This window comes from Mus caroli, unplaced genomic scaffold, assembly GCF_978045245.1.
Source record: "Mus caroli unplaced genomic scaffold, Mus_caroli_1 scaffold_13, whole genome shotgun sequence".
Taxonomy (NCBI): Eukaryota; Metazoa; Chordata; class Mammalia; order Rodentia; family Muridae; genus Mus; species Mus caroli.
The window spans coordinates 23,820,474-23,841,743 of record NW_028227268.1 but is presented as its reverse complement, the minus strand read 5'-3'; the positions used below and the strand labels follow the sequence as shown (position 1 = coordinate 23,841,743).

At 46.4% G+C, this 21,270-nt stretch overlaps 1 protein-coding gene and 1 pseudogene across 2 annotated transcripts; both read right to left on the bottom strand.

The window, feature by feature from the left end:
- Positions 1-469: 469 nt before the first annotated feature.
- Ikzf3 (IKAROS family zinc finger 3) lies at positions 470-14,778 on the bottom strand. Of its 2 annotated transcripts, none has more exons than XM_029483037.2 (3): positions 14,580-14,778; positions 14,357-14,473; positions 470-4,973 (listed from the first exon to the last, which is right to left on the bottom strand). In XM_029483037.2, the coding sequence occupies exons 2-3, from the start codon at positions 14,439-14,441 to the stop codon at positions 4,273-4,275; spliced, it is 786 nt and encodes a 261-aa protein (XP_029338897.1). In that variant the 5' UTR covers positions 14,442-14,473; positions 14,580-14,778; the 3' UTR covers positions 470-4,272. The 2 variants fall into 2 exon arrangements, with proteins under 2 accessions (XP_029338897.1, XP_029338898.1); XM_029483038.2 differs by having other exon boundaries at positions 14,708-14,746.
- On the bottom strand, positions 10,978-11,136 carry LOC115032734 (U2 spliceosomal RNA; annotated as a pseudogene).
- Positions 14,779-21,270: the final 6,492 nt, after the last annotated feature.

Below are 21,270 nucleotides of genomic sequence, written 5' to 3'. Positions count from 1 at the left end.
GTCTTCCTGCCTGCTCTGAGGTATGTTTCAAAAATACGATTTGTCTGTTGCTATCTATCTATCTATCTATCTATCTATCTATCTATCTATCTATCTATCTATCTATCATCTATCTATCTATCTATCTATCTATCTATCTATCTATCTATCTATCTATCTATCTATCTTCAGCTCTCATCTGTCTATCTCTTTCTCTTCCAGCCAGGCTTGGAAACCAGGGCCTCTCTCATGCTAGTGCTAGGCAGACATTCTTGTGCTGAGCTGTACCCTAGCCTGGACGTAAGACTTTCCCTCTCAAAGTGTTACAATCTTCACATTCAGTAGGGGGACAAAGAAGCTGAGGGGGATGGTAATATAGACCTTCTCGGAAAACTTTTATGTCAATGTGACATTTGCTAGTTATATATTTCAATTAACATTTTATGTTTTAAAATATTTCTCTTTGCAGAAGACACCTGGGGCCATTTTCTTCAGTAGTGGTGGTAGTGGTCGTGGTCATGGTCGTGGTGGTGGTGGTGGTGGTGTGTGTGTGTGTGCTATGTGTGTATGTGTGTGTGTGTGGTGGTGTGTGTTTGTGTGGTGTTTATCTGGTATAGTGTGTATGTGTGCTATGTGTGTGTGATGGTGGTGGTGGTGTGTGTGTCTCTGTGTTTGTGTGGTGTGTATCTATCTGGTGTAGTGTGTGTGTGGTGTGGTGTGTGTGTGTAGTATGTATATGTGTGTGTGTGGTGTGTGTGTGTGTGTAGTATGTATCTGTGTGTGTTATATGTGTGTGGTGTGATGTGTGCATTTATGCGTGTCTGTGTGTGTGTGTGGTATGGTATGTGTGTGTAGTGTGTGTGTGTGTGTGTATGTGTGTGTGGTGTATTTATATGTATGTGTGTCTGTGTGGTGTGGTGTGTGTGTGTAGTATGTATATATGTGTGTGAATATAGTGTGTATATGTGTATGTGTGTGAATATGGGTGGATTAAACTGCGTGGTAAGCACATACAAGGTGGAAAAATCTGTGGTGGGTGGATTCAGAAATGAAGTCAGGAAGGGCCGAGAATGGGCAGCAGAGAGAAGACTAGCTGGCTTGTCGCAAGGGGAATGACTTGGGGCTTATGAAGATCAGTGGCCTTTCCCCTCTTCTGTGGTAATAGTGTGCAGCCATGGGAAGGCCACTTCTACTCAGCTTTGTGCCGCACTTCAGCTCATGGTGAGGAACACTTGGAGAGCCATTTCTACTCTTTGCCCACCCTCACACCCCAACTCTGTCACCTTGGCTGCAATGGAACTTCTTGTGGGTTTGGTTGGTCCCCAAATCGCAGTCCCCCCACCCTGCGGTGTGTGGTGGAAGTCTGCTTATAAGAGGGCTGGTGAGAAAGGAAGGCAAGCTCCACAGGGTTCATGGCAGAGGCGTCTGTATGAGGAAGCTGAAGCTACCCCAGAACTTCACAGCCCCACGGAGGATGCAAATCTTCCCTTTCTCATCTCAGCCCCCACCTCCATCAGGGGGGCCCTTAAGTAGTGCACGGATCTCATGCACAGGCGGTGCTAACCACGACACCCCACTGGCCTCAACTGCCAGACTCAAGGTCTTCAAGCTCTGCAGGCCCTTGGAGTTGAGGGTTCCTTCCTACCCAGGCTACAGAGGCTTTTGTGTAGGTCAAGGCTCTGTGGGCACATCACTCAGAGAAGGAGCCTCAGGAGTGGGGTGCAAACCATCAGGTCCACAGTCACAGGACAGAGTCTGATCTGGAGAGGTGTCTGGGCTGGTAGAATGGTAGTCCGCCATCTTAAGATGACAAAGTGTGTGTGTGTGTGTGTGTGTGTGTGTGCAGGCACGCACATGCATGTACACATGCCCATGTGTGTCTGCTCCCCTGCAGCTGATTTCAACAGCGCTCTGGTGGAAACAGCCCCCATTTCTGCATCTCTTCTTTCTAGTCCCTGCTTCCCAACGCCCTCTCTTTGTATCTCACCCTCTCCCCGCCAAGACAACAGGATGTGAGATATCTCGAGCCTAGGCTAGGCAGGTCCTCTTTCACAGTGGGCATGAACAATGTGGTGCAGCTCACATCCGATTCTGCTGAGATGTAGAGATGTGCTGAAGACACCCAGCCCTTAAGCTGACACGGGATTGTTGCCACGGAATTGTTGCCACGGAATCTCATAACCCACCCCCTTTCCCTGAGACAGACACCACACTACAAGGCAGGCTAAGCTGTTTGTGTGTTTGAGGAGGGATGTTTTAATTACCGGCATCGTATGCATGAATTGAGTAAGAGCCGAATCCATAAGCCCCCTTAGAAGGAAAATGCTAACGTACCAGGAATTTGGGATTCCTGGCTCTGGCAGAAATGTTCATAAAAGCTAAGCTCTTAATTTGTAAATAGGCTTCATGAAGTGATCCCTGTAAGCAGAACTTATTTTTTCCCTAAGACAAGTTCTTTTAAAAGGAAAGGAAGGAAAGGGCTCTGACAAGAAACTGTAGATGCCAGCTCGTGTGTACACGACTGCATGATCAAAACCCTTCCTGTCCTTGGTCCCCCCTCACCGCCTCCTTCACGGTCATGACTCAGTAGCTGAAGGAAAAACTTAACACAACTATATTTTCACATCAAAGACATATGAAACACATTCTCACACGCAGACTTGTCTGCTTAATGCCCACACATCAAGAAGTTTAAAAAAACAAAAACAAAAAACCTGTGGCTGTTGAACAATCATGTATCAGAGCCAGAAGTGACCATCGAGAGGGTCTGGATGCTACTCTTATTTTATGGTTGAGGACATTCAGCTTTTAGAGTTAACCAATTGGTTGCAAATATGAGCTTGGCAAACATGGTTGGTGGCTTCAATTCCAGTGCTCATTTATGGAGCATTTTCCCAAGAATCTTGATGTCTTGGTGCCTGTGTGACAAAGGCGACTACCTGGTCTATCTACAGAACAAGATCAGCCTTCCCAGACTCTCAGTGAGATGTGACAGCTCCTTTTTTAGGACAGCAGAAGCCCAACACCACGGTGCTGATGACCCTCTCAACCCAGCACTCTCTAGGCTGAGGCAAGAGGCTCAGAGTGCTGGCCAGCTTCAGCCAGCAATGAGCTTGAGGCTTGCTGGGGCACCAGGAGACCCTGTTTTAAAAATAGAGTAATAAAATAAAAGCCATGCATTTCTAACCCAGGAGAGTGTGATGTCACACCGTCCTGAGAGAACATCTGTGGTTCTGTCCCTGATCTCATGCCTGGGGGGTGGGGGGGGGGTGGGGGGGAACTAAGCAGCACATCTTGGCTCCTTTGCCTAAAATCACTTTTCAAATGTTCTTTGGGTTTTCAGCCAGTACTCCACCAAGGTGACAAGGGTTGCCAACCAGCCAACCCTACACGCTCTACTCAGTCAGCCTCTCTTCCCTCCATTTTCTTTCTTCCCCCTTTGTCCCCTGGTATGGCGGTTATACCTGGCAGGCACTGTACCCCTAAACTATGTCCCCACCACTTGCTCTATCAATCCCAATCAAAGGAGACAAATACCACCCCTCGGTACATGACTCTGCGGTTTCAATGATACCCAATATTTAAACGCATCAATTCTTCTGGTGTAGAATTTTCCTCCAGACTGAAGCAGGAGGATCAGGGTCTGGCTCAGGCCAAATCATCTGAGGTTCACCCTTGTGACCGTAGGTAAAGGAGAAGTGTCCTCTCTCAGGTGGCTTCAGTGTTGTTTGATAGGAAGTGGATTGATGCTCCAAGAATAGGGTCTTCCATTACTGCCAGCAGGTCCTTACTGTACGGCCACCTCTTCCTTGCTGTTAGAATGTGAAGGGAAGGGGACTACACGCTAAGGCTTCTGCCTTGTGTTGGTGCCCAAGAGCAAGGGCAGCTGGGCGGCTCTTCCGCTGTGTGGATCTGGGCATAGGATCAAAGGGCTTTTCCACATATGGCTGCTGTATTCCAGTGAATGACTCCTGCAGCCCACGGAGGACTGTTCCAATTGGCCGGGAGCTCCAGTGGATGGCTGTCTATTGCTACAAAAGAGAATGAACCAGATACTTCTTTGGCTTTTAAATCCCATCAAACTCAACTGATGGGGAAGGGAGGTTTCACAAAGTAACATGATAGCTCTGCAAACAGTTTCTGAATGAAGACAGTTATTTCCCTGACTGCTCATGTGGACATGATTGAGAGCTAACATAACTGGGCGGGACTGTGGGTTTGAGTTCAGTCTACTGGATAAGGCTACCATCAGCTTTGAAAAACAACGTTGACCCTCGCGTTGAGGACAGATGCTCACTTCAACATGGCTCTGTGCTCTCCTCTGGCGATGTGAGAGGAGAACTCGTAGCGATCGTGGCTTCGATAGCCACACATGTTACACTCGAAAGGATCACGGAAACCATGGCACCCCATGTGGATGGTGAACATCACATAATCTAGGAAGAGGACGTGGCAGTGGTCACATCGAAACACATCCATCACCTCCCCTTCTTTGTTGATCACTTTGATGGAGTCCCTCAGGCACATGGGAGGGGGCTTGAGGAGTTCAAAAGAGCGAGGGACCTCCTTCAGAAGAGGCATCCCGTTGCGGGCCTGGGGGAGGACCACGTGGCTTTGCTGGTAGAGATGTTGGCGATCCTCGTGGTTGCTGTCGGTGTCTGTGGAGTCCTGGGCACTGTTATTGGGGGACAGACCTCGCTCAGAAGGCAAGATCTTCTCTGGCAGGAGGATCCTTTTCTTTTCCATCTCCTGCGGGGCCCCATTGGGCATATCGGCCCGAGTAAGTGCTATGGGGTACACACTGCTGATGACTGGGACCATCTCAGAGGTGGGAGCAGGCGGAGTCTGGACTAAGGGGCGAAGGGCTTCAGCCCCGAGATAGCTGATGGCGTTATTGATGGCTTGGTCCATCATCCGGGTCTGCATCATCTCGTTCTCCTTCTCGTACATGTAGCCGGGATTGTAGTTGGCATCGAAGCAGTGACGCTTCTCACCTGGAACAGGCAGGAGGGGAGGTTACAGAAGAAACAGCAGGAGGCAGAGTGGGGAAAGTTGTTTCCCAGAGTCCTCCAGAAGAGGGGAAGGGTAAGCTGCGATTGCTGCACCCTGGGACCCAGCCACAGGGTGGGAGGCACGCAGCCACGGGGGCGGGGGAGGCACCCAGCCACGCAGAGTCTCAGGGGATACATCAGTCACATGTTTAGGGGTGCTGTACATGGTTGACTTGTCAATTTAAGCCAGTGGATAAAGGAGAAGAGCAGAGATGCCATTAGGTGAGGCCATGTCATGAGGTGCGCCCACTGGAGGAAGGGGTGGGCACAGGATGCAAAGACAGTGGGACCGGTTCGGGGTGGTGGGTGGGCTGTCAGGGGCTTGGGGCCTCTGCTCTGCCACTGTGCACTCCCTTAACTGGCGCCATCCTAACTGCTATTCCACTGTAATGAGTACTGCAAAGAATAGAGCCGTCAGTTATCAGCCTCAGTAGCTTGAGGCTTGTAGCTTGTCCCGACTGTCTCCTAATCCTAATTTACTTTTTACTAATTTACTTATGGCGTCATAAGAAAACACGGGATCAGAGGAGTCAGGTTCTGCTCTTGAGTGGACTCTACCCTTGCAGGGCAGACACAAGACTTTCAAGGGTAAAAGCTGGAGACAAGCTACAGCGTGGACATCACAGAAGGCTGCTCATCTATGGATGCTATCTGTGGTTTTATTCTAAATGTCCCATTTGATGTTTGAACCAGGGGAAGACCTTGTCTTCTGTTAAACGTGTGTGTGTTGTAAGGTGTTATATACAGGCAAAGTGAAGCCGTTTGGTATGAACTGTATATTTCAACATTAAGGGGATGACAAGACCTCAGAAGTACTCGGGGAAAGAAATGAATTCTTGGAAAAATCCAACTCTTGAGAAGGGTTACTTGATGAACTGGTAGGACTAGGATTGCTCTGTATGAGGGAGGAGAGGAGATGAGGGCTGAAAGATGCGGGCAGGCAGAGCGAGTCACAGAAGGCGTTTCTCACACTTCACAGAGCCCCACACTGTAATAGCCACACACTGGGGTAACAAGTGGTAGTTGAGACGGGCTTCAGCCACGTGGGTTAGTTTGGGCTGGTTTGATTCTGGTTCCATCGGCTACTAGTTGTGTGACCCTGTGTGAAAGGAACACAGTAACTCCTCACAGGGTCGTTGGAAGGTACTCAGGACAGGACTGGGCACATATACAGCACCTGGCACATGCTGGCATGTCCTTTTTTCTTTTCCCCTTCCTTCCTTCCTTCCTTCCTTCCTTCCTTCCTTCCTTCCTTCCTTCCTTCCTTCCTTCCTTCCTCCCTCCCTCCCTCCCTTCCTTCCTCTCTCTCTCTCTTTCTCTCTCCCTCCCTCCCTTCCTTCCTTCCTTCCTTCCTTCCTTATTTCCTTTCTTCCTTCCTTCCTTCCTTCTTTCCTTCCTTCCTTCCTCCCTTCATTCCTGTATTCTTACATTCATTTATTTGCTTTGTCCAAAGGCACACGTGTGCCACAGCATGCTTGTTGAGGTTAAAGGACAACTGTGGGACTCAGTTCTAACTTTCCACCGTGTGGGACCTTGGTTTTGAACTCAGGTTACCAGGCTTGGCACCAAGTGCCCTCATCTGCTGAGCCACCTCAATGGCCTGGGTTTTCTGTTCATAGGGATCAAAGTTTACAAATGTCCTGTGTGTTTCCAGGTATCCCATATTGTGGGAAAGAAAGATCTGGAAAACAAAACAAAACAAAAAGAAAGAGGTAGGCCTATAATCCCAGCTACTCCTGAGGCCGAGGGAAGAGGACCAGATGGAAGACTGCCTGGGCTGCAAAGGGGGTTCAAGGTCAGCCTGGCAGCTTTGTGAATGTTTGTCTCTAAAGTTAAAGACAGATTTGAGGTTATAGCTCAATGGCAGAGTGCTTGTCTATCTGTGTGAAGCCCTAGGGTTGATCCCAGGGCCACAATCAGAGGACTCTTGAAAACACACAGTAGGGCCTAATGATAGGCATTCTGAATAACCAGCCATAGAGTGTGGTTAGATTCAAACACGCAGCAAGTGGTCACCTGCCTCTGAGGAAAGACGGTCATGATCAATGAACAGCAATGTGTAAGATGTGCCAGACCAAGGCGGGGAGGCAGAAAGGTCAGCTAGGAGATCTGAGATGCGTTTACCCTGCATCCCTGTGACCTTGTGGACCTGTTACTTTCTACACTAATATCTGAGAAAAAGAAAAGAAAAAGCCCTAACTTGACAACTCACTAGGAAACCACAGAAGAATGTACAAGTTTGCCAAAGTAACCAGTGGGTTTTCTTCCCAGCTCCCAGACTGGTTCTCTCCTTCATGATGATGGCTGCCTGTATCAGTGACACCAAGAACAGGAAACACCAAGTTCACCCACACCCTTTCCCCTGGAAACGGCACAGGGCTGATGAAATCTGGTTTCTTAATCTTTTCAAGGTCATTTCCCAGTGTGGCTGGCTCTGCTAACCTCCCTAAGTACCAGGATATCTCTAATCACTGTTTCTTATGACAGAGAGGCTCTGGGAAGTTTCCAGGGTCATGTAGGCACGACACCACCTCCGCTCTCATCCACACCACCTGAAGCACCTCAAAGCAAACAGCTGGGATACCACAGGTGGAAAGAGACAAGACAGGAAGGGAGACCAAAGCCCTGGAAGAATGGAGTCAGGTGACAGGAGTTGTGTGGTTTAACGCAGACCCATTGTTCAACTCGATGAGGGGAGCGCCCCAGATCTTCACGTGCACACAGTTCACTCTGATCAGATCCCCTCATCTCCCAGTTACCGTAACCTGATCGCTGCAGATGGTTATCAGTCACCTGCAGACCGGATGACTCAATGTGTATGAAACGCAGAAGGGGTAGGCTACAGTAATTGAGAAGCCAATAGCTCACGTTTCTTTAGTAATACACTCATAAGAAAGGTTAGGCAAACCACAAGAGTAGAACTGCTTCCAAGGCAGCTCATAGAGATTTTCTTCTGATGAAGACAGAAATGATCCTGAATGCAGACTCAGAGGCTGCCTGGTTGGGCCACTTGTTCCTTATAAACCTTCTTAAAGGTGGCTAACCTCTATTTTGGTATTTCTCAAGTGAGTAACGGCACACCTGTATTGAAGCAACGGGAACAAGGTTGTTGGGAGCCTAGACGCTCAGACTGGGCATGCAGACTTAGAGCTCTGTCTGCAGAGTCTAAGGTCAAGAGTCACTATATATTGCATATAAGATGCTAATGATAAAAGCGACTTTTATTGCAGCTCTACAGTACTGAGCTTTGTGTTACAGACTAAGCTTACTGCCACACTTTGCCACCCCTTCAAGGCTGAAAGCTTTCAAGGTGGATTGCTGTCTCTGACAGAAGAGGAACCGAGACCTCAAACTGCTTCACTTTTTCCAAGGTTGTCCATGGTGACCGGAGAACCATGGTTGCAATTCAAGAGTCACGTCTTAGCACACGCTGGCTGCTTTCTTGCTCATGGTGGCTCAGCCCTCCACAGTGAGATAGTTCTCACAGACAAGGCAGAGGGCGGAGTGGCAGCTACTATGGCTCCTAGTTGTTTAATTCTCACAATCATCAGCAGGTATCAGAAGTGGAGGAGGGGACTGCAACCACAGAGAAGGGTAGAAGACTGCACGGGCTTGAAGCGCAGAGTGAGAATGGGCACAGGGAGGAGAGGAACAGGGATGGTAGGGCATCCAGACCCGGAATCTGGTTAGGAAGGCCTGCCTGGAAGTGGAGGGGGTCCAGAGAGGAGCACAGGGAGGCTGGGCAGAGGCCACTGGGCTGCACTGCTAGACCAGGAGAGGCAAGTTCCGGGGATTCTACTCCACTGGGAGCAACTTATGGGGGGTTTTATTATCTAAAGAGGAAGGCAAAAATGATTTGACCTCTAGACAAACTGTAAACCCAATATTACAGTCAACGCTGGGCAATGGAAATATATGGATTTATTTGAGTCTTGAAGTTCCTCAGGTCACTTAAGTGTGTTTCGTGCTGCTTCCTATTATGTACCATGGCTGTTCCCACTCACTTTACTGCAACCACATGTCAAGAAAGAAAGGCAGAGGGAGGAAGATGGGGAGGGAGGGAAAGGGGGAGGGAGGAAGGGAGGGAGTGAGGGAAGGAGGAAGGAAAGAAGGGAGGGAGGGAGGAAGGAAAGGAGAGAGAGGGGAGGGAGGGAGGGAGGGAAGAAAGAAGATAAGGCAGATAGGAAAGAAAAATGGGGTACTTGGTGCTTGGTAGTGATTCTGATTTCAACTTAAGGAAGACTGGAGTTACTAACACTCCCTTCAGGACACGAGGGAGTCGGGCAGCAGCAGGAAGGGAAGAAAGTATAAACACTGATGGGAAGGAGACCTGAGCTGGAGCTGCAGCCCAGGTCTCTGTCATCTGTGACACACTGCTTGGATATAAGGAATTCCAGGCAGCCAAGACAGTTCTTCCCTCTGGACACAGAACAGCCACCTTTCAGGGCTTCCCCACCACCAGCTCTCAGGGACCAGACTTCTGGCTGCCCAAAGCTCCCCTGGCCTCAGTATCAAGCTGACCTGGGTCTCGCCCTGTTTTATCTAAGCTGTGTTTCCCTGGTGCTCTGGTTGTCTGTCCTTCCTGAGTCTAAGAACTTCTCTGTAGGTTCCCAACAGAATGTGCCTTAATTAAGAACATCTCAATTGTCTATGGAACCAGGGACATAGGTGTTAAACCTGCTCCCTGCTGCTCTGTTAACCAAAGTAGGTAAGCTGATGCTGCTTGCAGAAGTGTCAAAACCTCACACACGTTTATGGCCACTGACAAAGGTCTTTTTTTTTTTTTGGTCTTCATTTTCTTTTCAACACAAGAACTTTTGTTAATAAAGTAACTCACATGTGGTGAGTTCTGTTTGCCGGGTGGGGTCGGGGGTGGGGGGAGAAAAACCAGGAAAACAAGTTGTGTTTCCCTTCCTTGAGGGAGAGAAATCTGCCCTCTGTTTTGGGCCAACTATCTGAGGCTAGCCTGACCTAAAGGATGGTCAAACACTGTTTATCACAGGACAAGCTTTGGGCCAGGATGCTACAAGCAAGCCCACCTTGGAAAGAGATCATCTTAAACTCGATGAGGGCTGCCCCTGCTGCAGGGGAAGGGGTCCGCTGACCAAGTTCTGTTTGACCTTTGCCTTCACAGTTCAGGGCAGGGCAGCGAGGGCTGGTGTGAGAACGGGTGCACACTTTGCAAGGATGAAAGGGATTGACTCATTCTTCACTTGGCGCCATTTCCATGGCAACAAAGCTCTTCAGAAAATGGTGCCTTGGAAAGGAAAGGGAGGAGGGAGAGGAGAGGAAGGGAAGCACTGGCCTGGGCTCATGCTGCTGTATCCCTCATCCCACAGGGGGTGCTCTGCTTTCCTTCTCTGGACCTCACTGCTCTTCAGGCACAACGCGTAGCTCAGCTAGATGCTCCAAGGGCTTTCCGTTTACAATGGATTTTCTTTCCTTCCTTCCTCTCTTCCTCCTTTCTTCCTTTGTGTGTGTGTGTGTGTGTGTGTGTGTGTGTGTGTATGGATGTACATACCTTGTTGAGTGTGTCTCCACATGTGTACCCATGTGCAAGTAGAGACTAGAGGTCCACCTTCAAGGTGTCTTCCTTAATACATTTTTTTTTTCTTATTTTTTGAGACAGAGTCTCTTACTGAACCTGGAGTTTCCAATTTGGCGAGAGAGGTTGACCAGCAAGCTCCTGAGACTCCTGACCACATTACAAGAGATTTTATGTGGGTTCTGGGGGGTGGGGGGGATGAGTAATGAACTCTGGTCTTCATCCTTGTCCATCAGCCCACCCCACAACAGGATCCCACTATCTAGTTCTACCTGGCCCAGAATTCTTGGTACAGAACCACAGAGATCTGTCTTGTCTCTTGTGTGTCCTAAAATAAAAATCCCATAATCAAAGGTTTAGGATACAAGTTAATGTTAGAAGATTATGAGCATGCCGCCATAAGAAGAGTACTCTCTCTCTCTCTCTCTCTCTCTCTCTCTCTCTCTTTCTCTCTCTCCAAAAGTCCATTTAATATATTGTCCTCGGATAGAGGACGTATCAGATATTAAACTGATAAGAACAGAGACTACACTTGATCTTAGCGAAAGGCTGAGGAGCGTTTGTGTCTTTGCTTCCTGAGGCAGCGTCTCACACAGGCTGTCCTTGACACTGAGAAGGTGACCTTTTCCCTCTATCTCTCAAGTGCTGGGGTTACAGGCATTAGAGATACCCCACCCCCACTCCCACCCCCAGGTTACTCTGTGTATGATGAATGAACACAAGAGCAGGCTGCACAGTGCTGTCCTAAGCAAGTAGATGCCTGTAATTATTTGATCTGGAGTCTGAGCTTTAAGAATTTTTTCCTCAAGAAAAAAAAAAAAAAAAAAAAAAAGGAACCCAACCCAACTAACACAAGCTTTAAAGACTAAGATGTCGTTCACTAGAGCGCTTACATCACATCGCCGGGTGCTCACATCATTGTGTCACTGCGGCCCCTAGGTGCCACCCTCAAAAGAACCCAGGTCAAAGCTGGACCTTGGTGTATGACACGAATTCTTTATCCTTGAGAGCCTTGAGAAGAGATTGCAAAGTCACACGGCCAGGTTCTCTGAAACACGAGCTGGTTCTGCCTGACATTTCCAATTCAGTTCCCATAGACGGGCTGCCCCCTGTCACTTCATCCCCAGTTAGTTTTCTCTTCCACAGATGAGTAAACAGAGACCCAGAAAGGATTGTCTAAATGGCTGAGAAATGCAGGGAAGCGTTCTCTGAATTGTGCTAGAGCGCCATATCCCAAAAAAGAGTATAATGTTAAAAAAGACCTCAAATGTTCTGGGCTCCGAAGCTGACTCTGTCCAGTTGATACGTGATAGGGTCACACAGATAACCCTAGATGACCTCTATGGGACACTGAACAAGATCAAACTAGTGGACATGGGAAAGAGGCCTGTAAGGGAGGGGACAGCTAGCAGGGGGTGGGGAGCAGAGGGAAGAGTGACTGGAATGCATTAGGTACTAAAAGAAAAGGAAGCCATCAAAGAACAAGCTTTACTAATAAATAAAAAGCACTACCTCTCCCGAGTTCTTGATCCTACAATCCAGAAGATGGACTGGCTCAGACAAGGAGAAGCCAGACCTTCCAAAGCCCACTGCTGCAGTGAGGTTCCGGACTGAAATCAGTCTGCAGATTTCTATGAGTTTGCAGGTCTGAAATCCTATGGTCAGAAAGCCCGGGATGGCTCCCCAAGTGGACCTGGACACAGGAGACCTGAGAACAGCAATGACAGCAGCAGCAGCAACAACAACAACAACAGCAGCAGCAGCAACAGCAACAACGACAACAGCAACAGCAATGGCAACACACAGCAACCTCTACTATAGTAGTAGGGATTTGCTCAGCGGTAGATTTAAGCCAACTGTCCCAACTGTCAGGACGATGGAGCCTCTCTGGAACTTTCGTTCCCTGAGTAAAACGGGGCTGGAACTGAGATGCTTTACCTGTGCTCCCCTGCCCCTCTCATCCCGTGCCCCTCCCACATCAACGTCAGCCATTTCTAGAGTCAAAGCGTAGAGTCTGATGATCCACGTGGATCAGAAGGTAACCTGAGTAATGCTTTGGCATCCTGATTGGTCCGATGCGCCTAATCTTTCTGTGGTAGTCACTCCATTTCCCATGTCATGTCTCCTTGTGGGGAGGTGAAATGATTAGAAGACACAAATCTCCATAAACCAAAACACACCAACTTCAGCCTGACGGGATTTATTGATGGGTTCACTGACTGCTAAGTTTTTTTCTTAAAGACAGGGTTTCTTATATAGCCCAGCCTGGCCCCAAACTCACTATGTGGTGAGGATAGCCTTGAACTCCAGATGCTCTGGCCTCTACCTCCCAAGCGCTGAGAATGTAGAAACAATCCACCATACCCTTGGGGGTTTCTCTCTATAGCCCTGGTTGGCCAGGAATTCACTATGTAGACCAGTGTGGTCTCAAACTCACTGAGGATCTACTGGTCTCTGCCTTGTGAGTGCTGGGATTAAAGGCCTGTGCTACATTTTATTATTGAAGTGACAAAAACCACACAGAATATATCCAGCTAATAACAATAAAATAAATAAGCAGAAACACCAACTTCAATCATTTCAAAATCTATGGGTTCTTTCAATATATAATTCAACTGAATGTCTACTTACAAAGTGTTACTTAGGCCCGAATAATCTTTGAGTTAAAAGTAGACAGGCAAACCAGAAGGTACTGGCACATGCCTGTAATCCCAGCAATATGGGGAGGGGGCAGAGGCAGGCGGATCTCTGAGTTAGGGCTACCCAGAGAAACCCTGTTTTAAAAAACAAAAGAAAACAAAGCAAAGCAAAACAAAACAAAACAAAACAAAAGTGGACAGGCACTTGGTGTGTGTAAAAGCCACTAAGATCAATAAATACAAGAAGACTAAAGTCAGAAGCAGCAAGCAGCTTTACAAGAAGGTATTGACAAATTTTAAAATATTATTGGTGTTGAGGAAGATTTTTCCTTTTCTTTCTTTTATTGGAAAATTTCTTTATTTGCGTAGATTTTTCTTTATATGGAAACTATTTTTGCTCAACACCACCAACTTTCAACTTATAATAAAATGGACACACTCAAACTCAGCTGCCTAATTTCCAGCTACGAATCTATTTTAAAACACTATGGTCACAAATATGTAAACATCTGGGCAAATAAAGAAATAGCCCCACCATTTGTAAGTCCCAACACTTGTCTGAGCATAATTGTCTGACACCCCACTTTTGACAATGTGAAAAACCAACGACATAAAAAACTAACTTCAGTAAGACAGTGATCAAGTCAAACTGAGTTATTTAAATCCACATTTTTCTCCATCAACTTTCTGCTAAAGCCAGCTCTCAATCAAATTCAAGAAGATATGGTGATATTCTTTAGAACATAAAAAAAAAAAAAAAGGGTTAGAGCATGCTAACAGAACCAACTTGTAACATATCATTGCAAAATTTTACCAAGATGCTATCTTGGAGACTTTACTGGTGTAAGTTGCATAAATCTATGCAACAGATGTCATTCAGGGGGAAGAGGAAGGAGCAGCGTTTTAAACACCGAGTCCATCTAAGAAACAGTACCAAATGCTCCCCTGTTCTTTAGCTAAGACTTCTGAGTTAATATTCTTTTTACATCTCTATACGACAGCCGCCAAAGCGAACCAATCACACATAGTAAGAAGCCTTGTTTTAACAGACTGAGCCAGGCAAGCAGGGGTAGTCGACATCTCTGTGTTATCTCATCCAAGGTATCTGCTGTCAGAAGCAAGAGAGGGCCGTGTGTTCTTACCGATGAATTTCTGAGGCATCGAGCTTTTTCGCTTAGCCACATTGCTTGCTAATCTGTCCAGGACGAGAGCTCTCTCACTTCCCATCTCGGCTTTGATGTGTCTTGCCTCCACACTTGCTGGTTTGGAAGAAGAGGGAGAAGAACACACTGGTAAATGGGAGGATGGGAAACAGGTGGGAAGAAGCGACGTGAAGTCCGGTCAGATGCACAACGCTGTCATTACCTGTTCTTCCTGCTTAGATCTCTGCCCCCCGGGTACCTGCTGTGGTCAGTGAGGCCGGTTCAGGGGTGCATTCAAATCTTGCAGTCTTATGCTGAGATGGGAAAGCCCGACCCATCCCCAGCTAGTACCTTCATTAGCAAGAGGAAGTGTTGAAGAAACAGCTTGGACGTGGTTGGTTGCAAAAAGATAGATAGATGGAGGTCTCCTAACCCCCATCGGCCTTTCTGATTCTGAGTAACCGCGCGTGACACCTGCACACTGATATAATTCTTCTTAACAACTTTGAAAAAAAAAAAAAGAGGGCACGGTGCCCCAGATTTACTGCTCTGTTTATGCTAATAGCACTTTTGAAAATAGATACACTCACCCAGATAGCAAGAAATCTACTCAGTGATTTGGGTATTGAAATACTGAGTCATTTTTTTCTTTACTACGTTTCTCTCTGTTCTTATCTTTCACATTCCATTTCTCTGGGTTCTGTGTGCTGCTTTGTATGTTCCTCACGTCTGAAAATTGTTTCCATTAAAGTGTGCCTGAGCCCCACTGTTGTCTTGAAATTAAAGAGCAATTTGTTTTACTATATTTCCATTATATTTCTACTGAAAAGGGAGAATAGCAACTGCCTGAGACTGTGGACTCGTGATCAGCCCATCACTAGGCATCAGATTGGCACAGGCTAGAGCTCTCCGGCCCGGCTGTAAAGTAGTATTGCCTACTTGCCTTATACACACATAAGATATATCTATAGGAAGGTTCCCTTTTATTCTAGAGAGGCCAGGACCAGTGTGCTTTCAAAGCTTGCTAAGATGATTTTAAAAGACAGCTTCAACAGGAGACAGTGGCTCACACCTATAATGCCAATACTTGGGAGGCTGAGGCAAAGGGGACTGCCATGTATTTGAGACTAGCCTGGGCTATGCAGTAAGTTGTAGGCCATCCTAGACTACCATGTGAAACTCTGGGGAGGGAGAGGAGCTAGAATTTCAGTTCACTAGAGGAATATTAAAAATAGTGCCAATCCCAGCACTCGGGAGGCAGAGGCAGGCGGATTTCTGAGTTCGAGGCCAGTCTGGTCTACAAAGTGAGTTCCAGGACAGCCAGGGCTATACAGAGAAACCCTGTCTCAAAAAAAAAAAAAAATAGTGCCGATACACTGAACAAATATAATTGAGTTTGCTACAGCCAGCTGTAGCCAGTGAGAGAGACATCACGGCTCCAGAGGGAAGACTCACTAGCTGCTATAAGTACAAGGCCTAAGACTTTATAATGCTAGCCAGGCTCAAAGATCAGTAAATTATTTCAGTTAAAACAAAACAAAACAAAACAAACAAAAAACAAACCCAAAGAGTAAAAATACTATGTATGACTATTCTGTTTTCATTATTATTTTTGAGACAGGGTCTTTCTGTTACACAGCCCCAACCTCTCAAGTCCTGGGATTACACACGCACACTTCTATGCTCAAGATGGTTGTGAATAGTTTTAAATTTGTGGGCTGTATTGTCTCTTTCTATACTCATGTTTCCTACTCTACGGCTCTTTAAAAATGTAAACATTGGGCTGGGGAGTGGCTCAGTCAGTGACATGCTCGCTATATAAACCTGAGAACCTGAATGTGGATCCCCAGTGCTGTGGTCCAGGCCTGTATCCCCGGTGCCAGGGAAACAGGACCAGTAGACCCTAGAGGCTCACTGGCCACGCAATCTAGCTGAATCTGCAAGCCCATGAGAGACCCTGTCTCAAGAAATAAGGTGGACAGCGATTGAGAAAGACATCCCAGGTCAACTTCTGGCTCCAGGGACGTCTCACATGGACATGTTCATATAACACACGTACATACACATATACAATAGGTAAATGGTAAAAGCCCTGCGCACAGATTGCTGGCTGCACTCGGCTCAAGGGCCATGGTGTGTGCATCCTTATCCTAGCAAACACTGTGATGTTATGAACATGTCTGTTTTATCTGAGCGCGTCAGAAGGTCTAAGCTAAATAGCCACATATCTCTAACGTGTCGAAGGAAGAAGAAAATGTAATTCGTTTAAGGAACTAGATTTTAAAAGCTAATGACAGCTTCCAGAATGAGAAACTCCTAGGACAAGTCCCGGAACAGTCAGCCCTTGCTCTGTAATAGAAGAGTCTGGGCATGGGCTGTGTGAAGAGATTCCAGCACATGGTCTGTCGGACACGTGACCATGGTTACCATTGCAGAAAATGAACAGCAGAGAAAGAACTGCAGGGCAGGACAGTCAGCCTGGGCCAGAGAGAGTCAATGCCAGATTGGAAAAGGATCATTCCAAAGATTAATTATTTTCCACTTTAGTACCATCATCAAAAGAACTCTATTCCAGGTGTCATACCATATAAAACTTTGTGTGGTTTTTAAAGTCAGTAATAAAAGAAAATCTGTCTCCAAAAGTAAAAAAAAAAAAAAAAAAAAAAAAAAAACAAAACAAAAACCTCCTGGCTCTTGTCAAAAAACATCCTGAGTTCTGCTCCAGCTGTCAACAGGGTTTATATGATTGAACACACCATGCTCAGGGCCAGGGGCATCCTGTGGGCAGCGTTCAGACTCCGTGAGGTCTTTGGACTCTGGTACTTGTAGACAGAACCCTGCTACCCATTGAAGTGGGTCAAATTTTGTTCAGTCCAGGGACAGGTTAAAATGACCAAAGAGGAAACGATCACACGTATTATTTCCGTTCACACAAACCACCGCCAGATGTGGTGCTACCCAAAGCCCCTTGAGCAGAGAGATGAAAGGCAGAGACTGGAATTTGAAGTCCTTTCCCAGTAAGAGGGATCATTTCTTTACACTTCCTTTCTCTTAGAAGCAGGGGAGCCATGTCTGTACTCTAGGGGTGCCATTGAGAGGATCACTCTTGTAGCTCTTATTGAAATGATCTAGATTGAAATGACGTTGAAAATACTTAGGGAATTTTTCCTTTTGACCCATTTCTTACCACCGTGTTCTGTCCCTTGTGGTTGCTCCCTTCCTGGGCACATCATGACCTAGGACCTACCCTGAGCGAGCGCAGTGCCTTGGCTTCCCACTTATCTTTTAGGAGCCGCTGCTTATGCTGCACCGAAGTCACCATCAGCATCAGCAGGTTTGTGGGCACACGCAATCAACATCCTCTGCGTTTGAGAGGATGCTGATGCGTGGACACGTTGACCTAAATAACTGTAATTAGGGCATGTCACTAAATGGCAGCTTTCTGAGATAACATCACCTTTCTCATTCCTGGTTACCCACCAAGCTGGTCTCAAACAGTCATTTCCAGATAACTCTCAACACAGCAATCAGTGACCAAATGGCTGACATTAGAAAAAAGAAATTAACATTCAGGAGTGTTCACGGGTAGAGAGATAACCTGAAGCACGAGGCTTCCCTTTCTATTCCAATTTTGTTTTCCTAGTTCACAGTTCTGCTTAGAGGGAGGTACCTCCTGCAAGAAACCAAGAGGCAGATTCCCATTCCCTGCACCCTCCCCAGATCTGTCATTCACTGACTCTGATTCCAGCTCCCCCAACCACAGGGAACAACCCCTCAGGGGCTGAGATTATCTCCACAGACTCAAGTGTTTTCAAACTGCCAAGTGGACCTAGGCTAATGGCAACAACACAGAGGACACTCCTATTTTCTTTTCTAGACCTTTCCACTTCTAACCTGTCAGAGAGCTGATGAATAAAAGAACTGAATAGCACCTCTGAAACAGTAAGTCAGATGTCAGTGTCCTCTGCGCTCATCGATTGCTTAGGAACTCTAATGAAAGGACAAAAGAGAATGCCTTCTGGCTCCGGGTCTTCCCGACTCAACTATCTAGACTTGCTATCTTGCTACAGAAATGTCTCAGAAATGTAAATGGAGGAAAACAAGTTTGGCAAGATGGCAAGGGAAGAAGATATGAGTTTAGATGAGGAAATAGGAAATCCATTCCTAGGTGCTATTTGGCCGTTTAATGTTGTCAGGGTGGGGGTGGGGAATCCGGGATGGTAGACATTGGCATATTTGGTGCCTGAGTGGGCACGGGGGCGGGTCTGGGACACTGTCCCTTCACATCATGTGTCTACTACATGGTAAGTAATGTCAACTTTTACTAGCAACAGATTGTAAAGACATTGGAAAAATAATAAAGCGTCATTGAAAATCACAATCGCAGAAGTGACCCACTGCCTTTCATCTCTGCATGTGCCTTAGCTATTAATTGTTTCCATAATGCATTTAAAAGAAAAAAAAATCTCAAGACGATTGCAGCTTTGACTAAGTGGTGGTGTTTTGCTTTTGCTTTTTGCAAAATCCTTCCTTAGGGCTCGAAGTGTTAAATGGAGCTTAAACCAGTCACTGCTTCCTGTCTCTTCTACGGTGTGGTCAGCAGCTAATAGGGACGGGAACAAGAGGAGTCATTGTGCAACAAGATTGTCTAACAACAGATCACTATCAAAGACAAGGCAGGTTCAAACAAAAAAAAAGGTGCATGAAACTTGTCCTGTGAGCAAGTAAGGTGAAGACTTAGGGAAACAGACTTGGTTATTTTATTTTATTTTATTTTACTTCTTTACTTTTAGAAGAAAAAGTGTGTTACCTTGCTTTAAAAAAAAATCCTGAAACCCTTGTGCTTGCATTAGCTCAACTGAGACAAGCAGAAAGAAGAGAAATGTTAACTCCTAAACTCACAAATAAACATAATTAATTGGTCACTTTAGGGTTTTTCTTTTTGACAAGGTCTCTCTGTGCAGAGTCTACACTGTAGACAAAACAGGCTTTGAACTCACAGAGATCCTCCTGCCTTTGCCTCTCGAGTGCTGGATCCAAGGTGTGTGCTGTCACACCAGGTTTTAGCCAATTACTTTATAGATGTTATTACCAGCGATAGAGTGCTTGTCTAGAATGCACAAGGCCCTGGCTTGAGTTTTGGCACTGCAAACAAAAAGGTTTTTTTTATTGCCAGAATGCATGATTACTCACAAGAAAATGAGACTACAAGTCTAACTCATGTGAAATGAAGCCACTTGGACCCCAGGAAGACCAAGGTGACACGGAGAGGAAACTCATGGTCCTCAATAGCTCCTCTGGTCACCTGGACTCCTTTAGGCAGCAGGACCAGAAGACTGTGATGATGTCACCCACGGCATCTACACAGACTTGGGCTGAACTTGCAATACCTCACGTGTCTCCCTTACTAGAGCAGTGCCTCAGTGGACTGTGTGTTCTTCAGGGACAGGAGTTTAGCTTTCCTCATCCTTGCAAACAGTTCTGACACGAGATGTGGCACATCTAGACTTGCACCGGCTGTGTCCGAATAAAAGAATGGACAGCTGGAGGTTCTGTCACTTCATGCTGGTATTCTTTCAGAGGCTGCGCTTTACTCTGAGGGCATTTCACCTGTCTCCTTCCAGGAAGGCCTTTCAGCTTAGGCGACTTTGTCCTCAGCTCATCTCTCACCGCAACTTAACTTACTCAGCTTTTTTTCTTTGGAGACAGGGTCTTGCTATCCTACCCTCCAAATCAGAATCACCCTACTGCAGCATCCTGGGTATCACCGTTGCCACACTGCGCTTTGCCTCGGATAGTATTTTAAAAGGGACCAGAGGGATAAAGCTTTAGGATGTGCCGCACTGGGGATAAATATAGCTGCTTGATTGTGTGGCCCACACAAAGCCAAGCCTTCTTTTGCCACATCAGACTGGGCATGGTGGTACATGGTTGTAATCCCAGCAGGGAGAGAGGATGGAGGCAGAGAGTAGAAAAACTTTACTGCATTGGTCAGGCTTGGGATAGAACATGGTATTCACACCGGACTCCTAGTTACAGGAAGGAAATAGAAATGGGAAACCAATGGTGTCGATGAGGGGTTGGCTTGGGTTGGATCAGAAAGCCTTCACACTTGGATCTCAGGAAAAAAAAATGTATGGACACTATTTAAGACTGAAGAGTCTCAGTCATATAGTTGTGGCATGTGGTATTTATACTTTATTAAACTGTGACTTTACCCATTATGTAACCTAAAAAAAAAAAAAAAAATCAAAGCCAGGCATGGTGGTGCACACCTCTGTTAATCCCAGTATCCAGAAAGCACAAACAGGTGGATCTCTGCAGGTCCAAGGCCAGCCAGGGCTACAAGGTCAGCCAGGGCTACACAGAGAGGCTGGCTGCATCTCAAAACCCAAACCAAAACAAACCAAAGAATCAAATTAAAACTTGCTGACTTGGTTAACCCTTTACTTTTTGCTGAGACTTAAACTATGCTGCACCCATCCATCGAACACCCCTATGAATACGAATTAGCTTAGTCTGCAGCTCAGCAACTCCCAACTGTCCAGCACTTCTGAACGATCTAAATACTTCTTTTGTTAACTTTTAAAACTTCAAATCACTAAAATGGCATGGGGAATAATCACTTCAAATATATTGTTTATCAAAGAAAACTTGCTGGTTCTCCTCCTGTTTCCAGGAGAATCATCTCTCTCTCACACACACACACACACACTCACACACATTCATACACACACACTCACACACATTCATACATACAGACACAGACACACACATTTATACATACAGACACACACACATATACACACATACACATAAATACATACATACACACTCACACATATATACACATGCACATACACTCACATGTATACACACACATCTATTCAGTATGTGTTGTTTTATTTCTTTTG

Coding starts and splice junctions, on each gene's coding strand:
- Ikzf3 (XM_029483037.2), bottom strand. CDS start 14,441: ATGGGAAGTGAGAGAGCTCTCGTCCTGGACAGATTAGCAAGCAATGTG. Junction 4,974..14,356: donor GATGCCTCAGAAATTCATCG/GTAAGAACACAC, acceptor TGCCTGTTCCAG/GTGAGAAGCGTCACTGCTTC.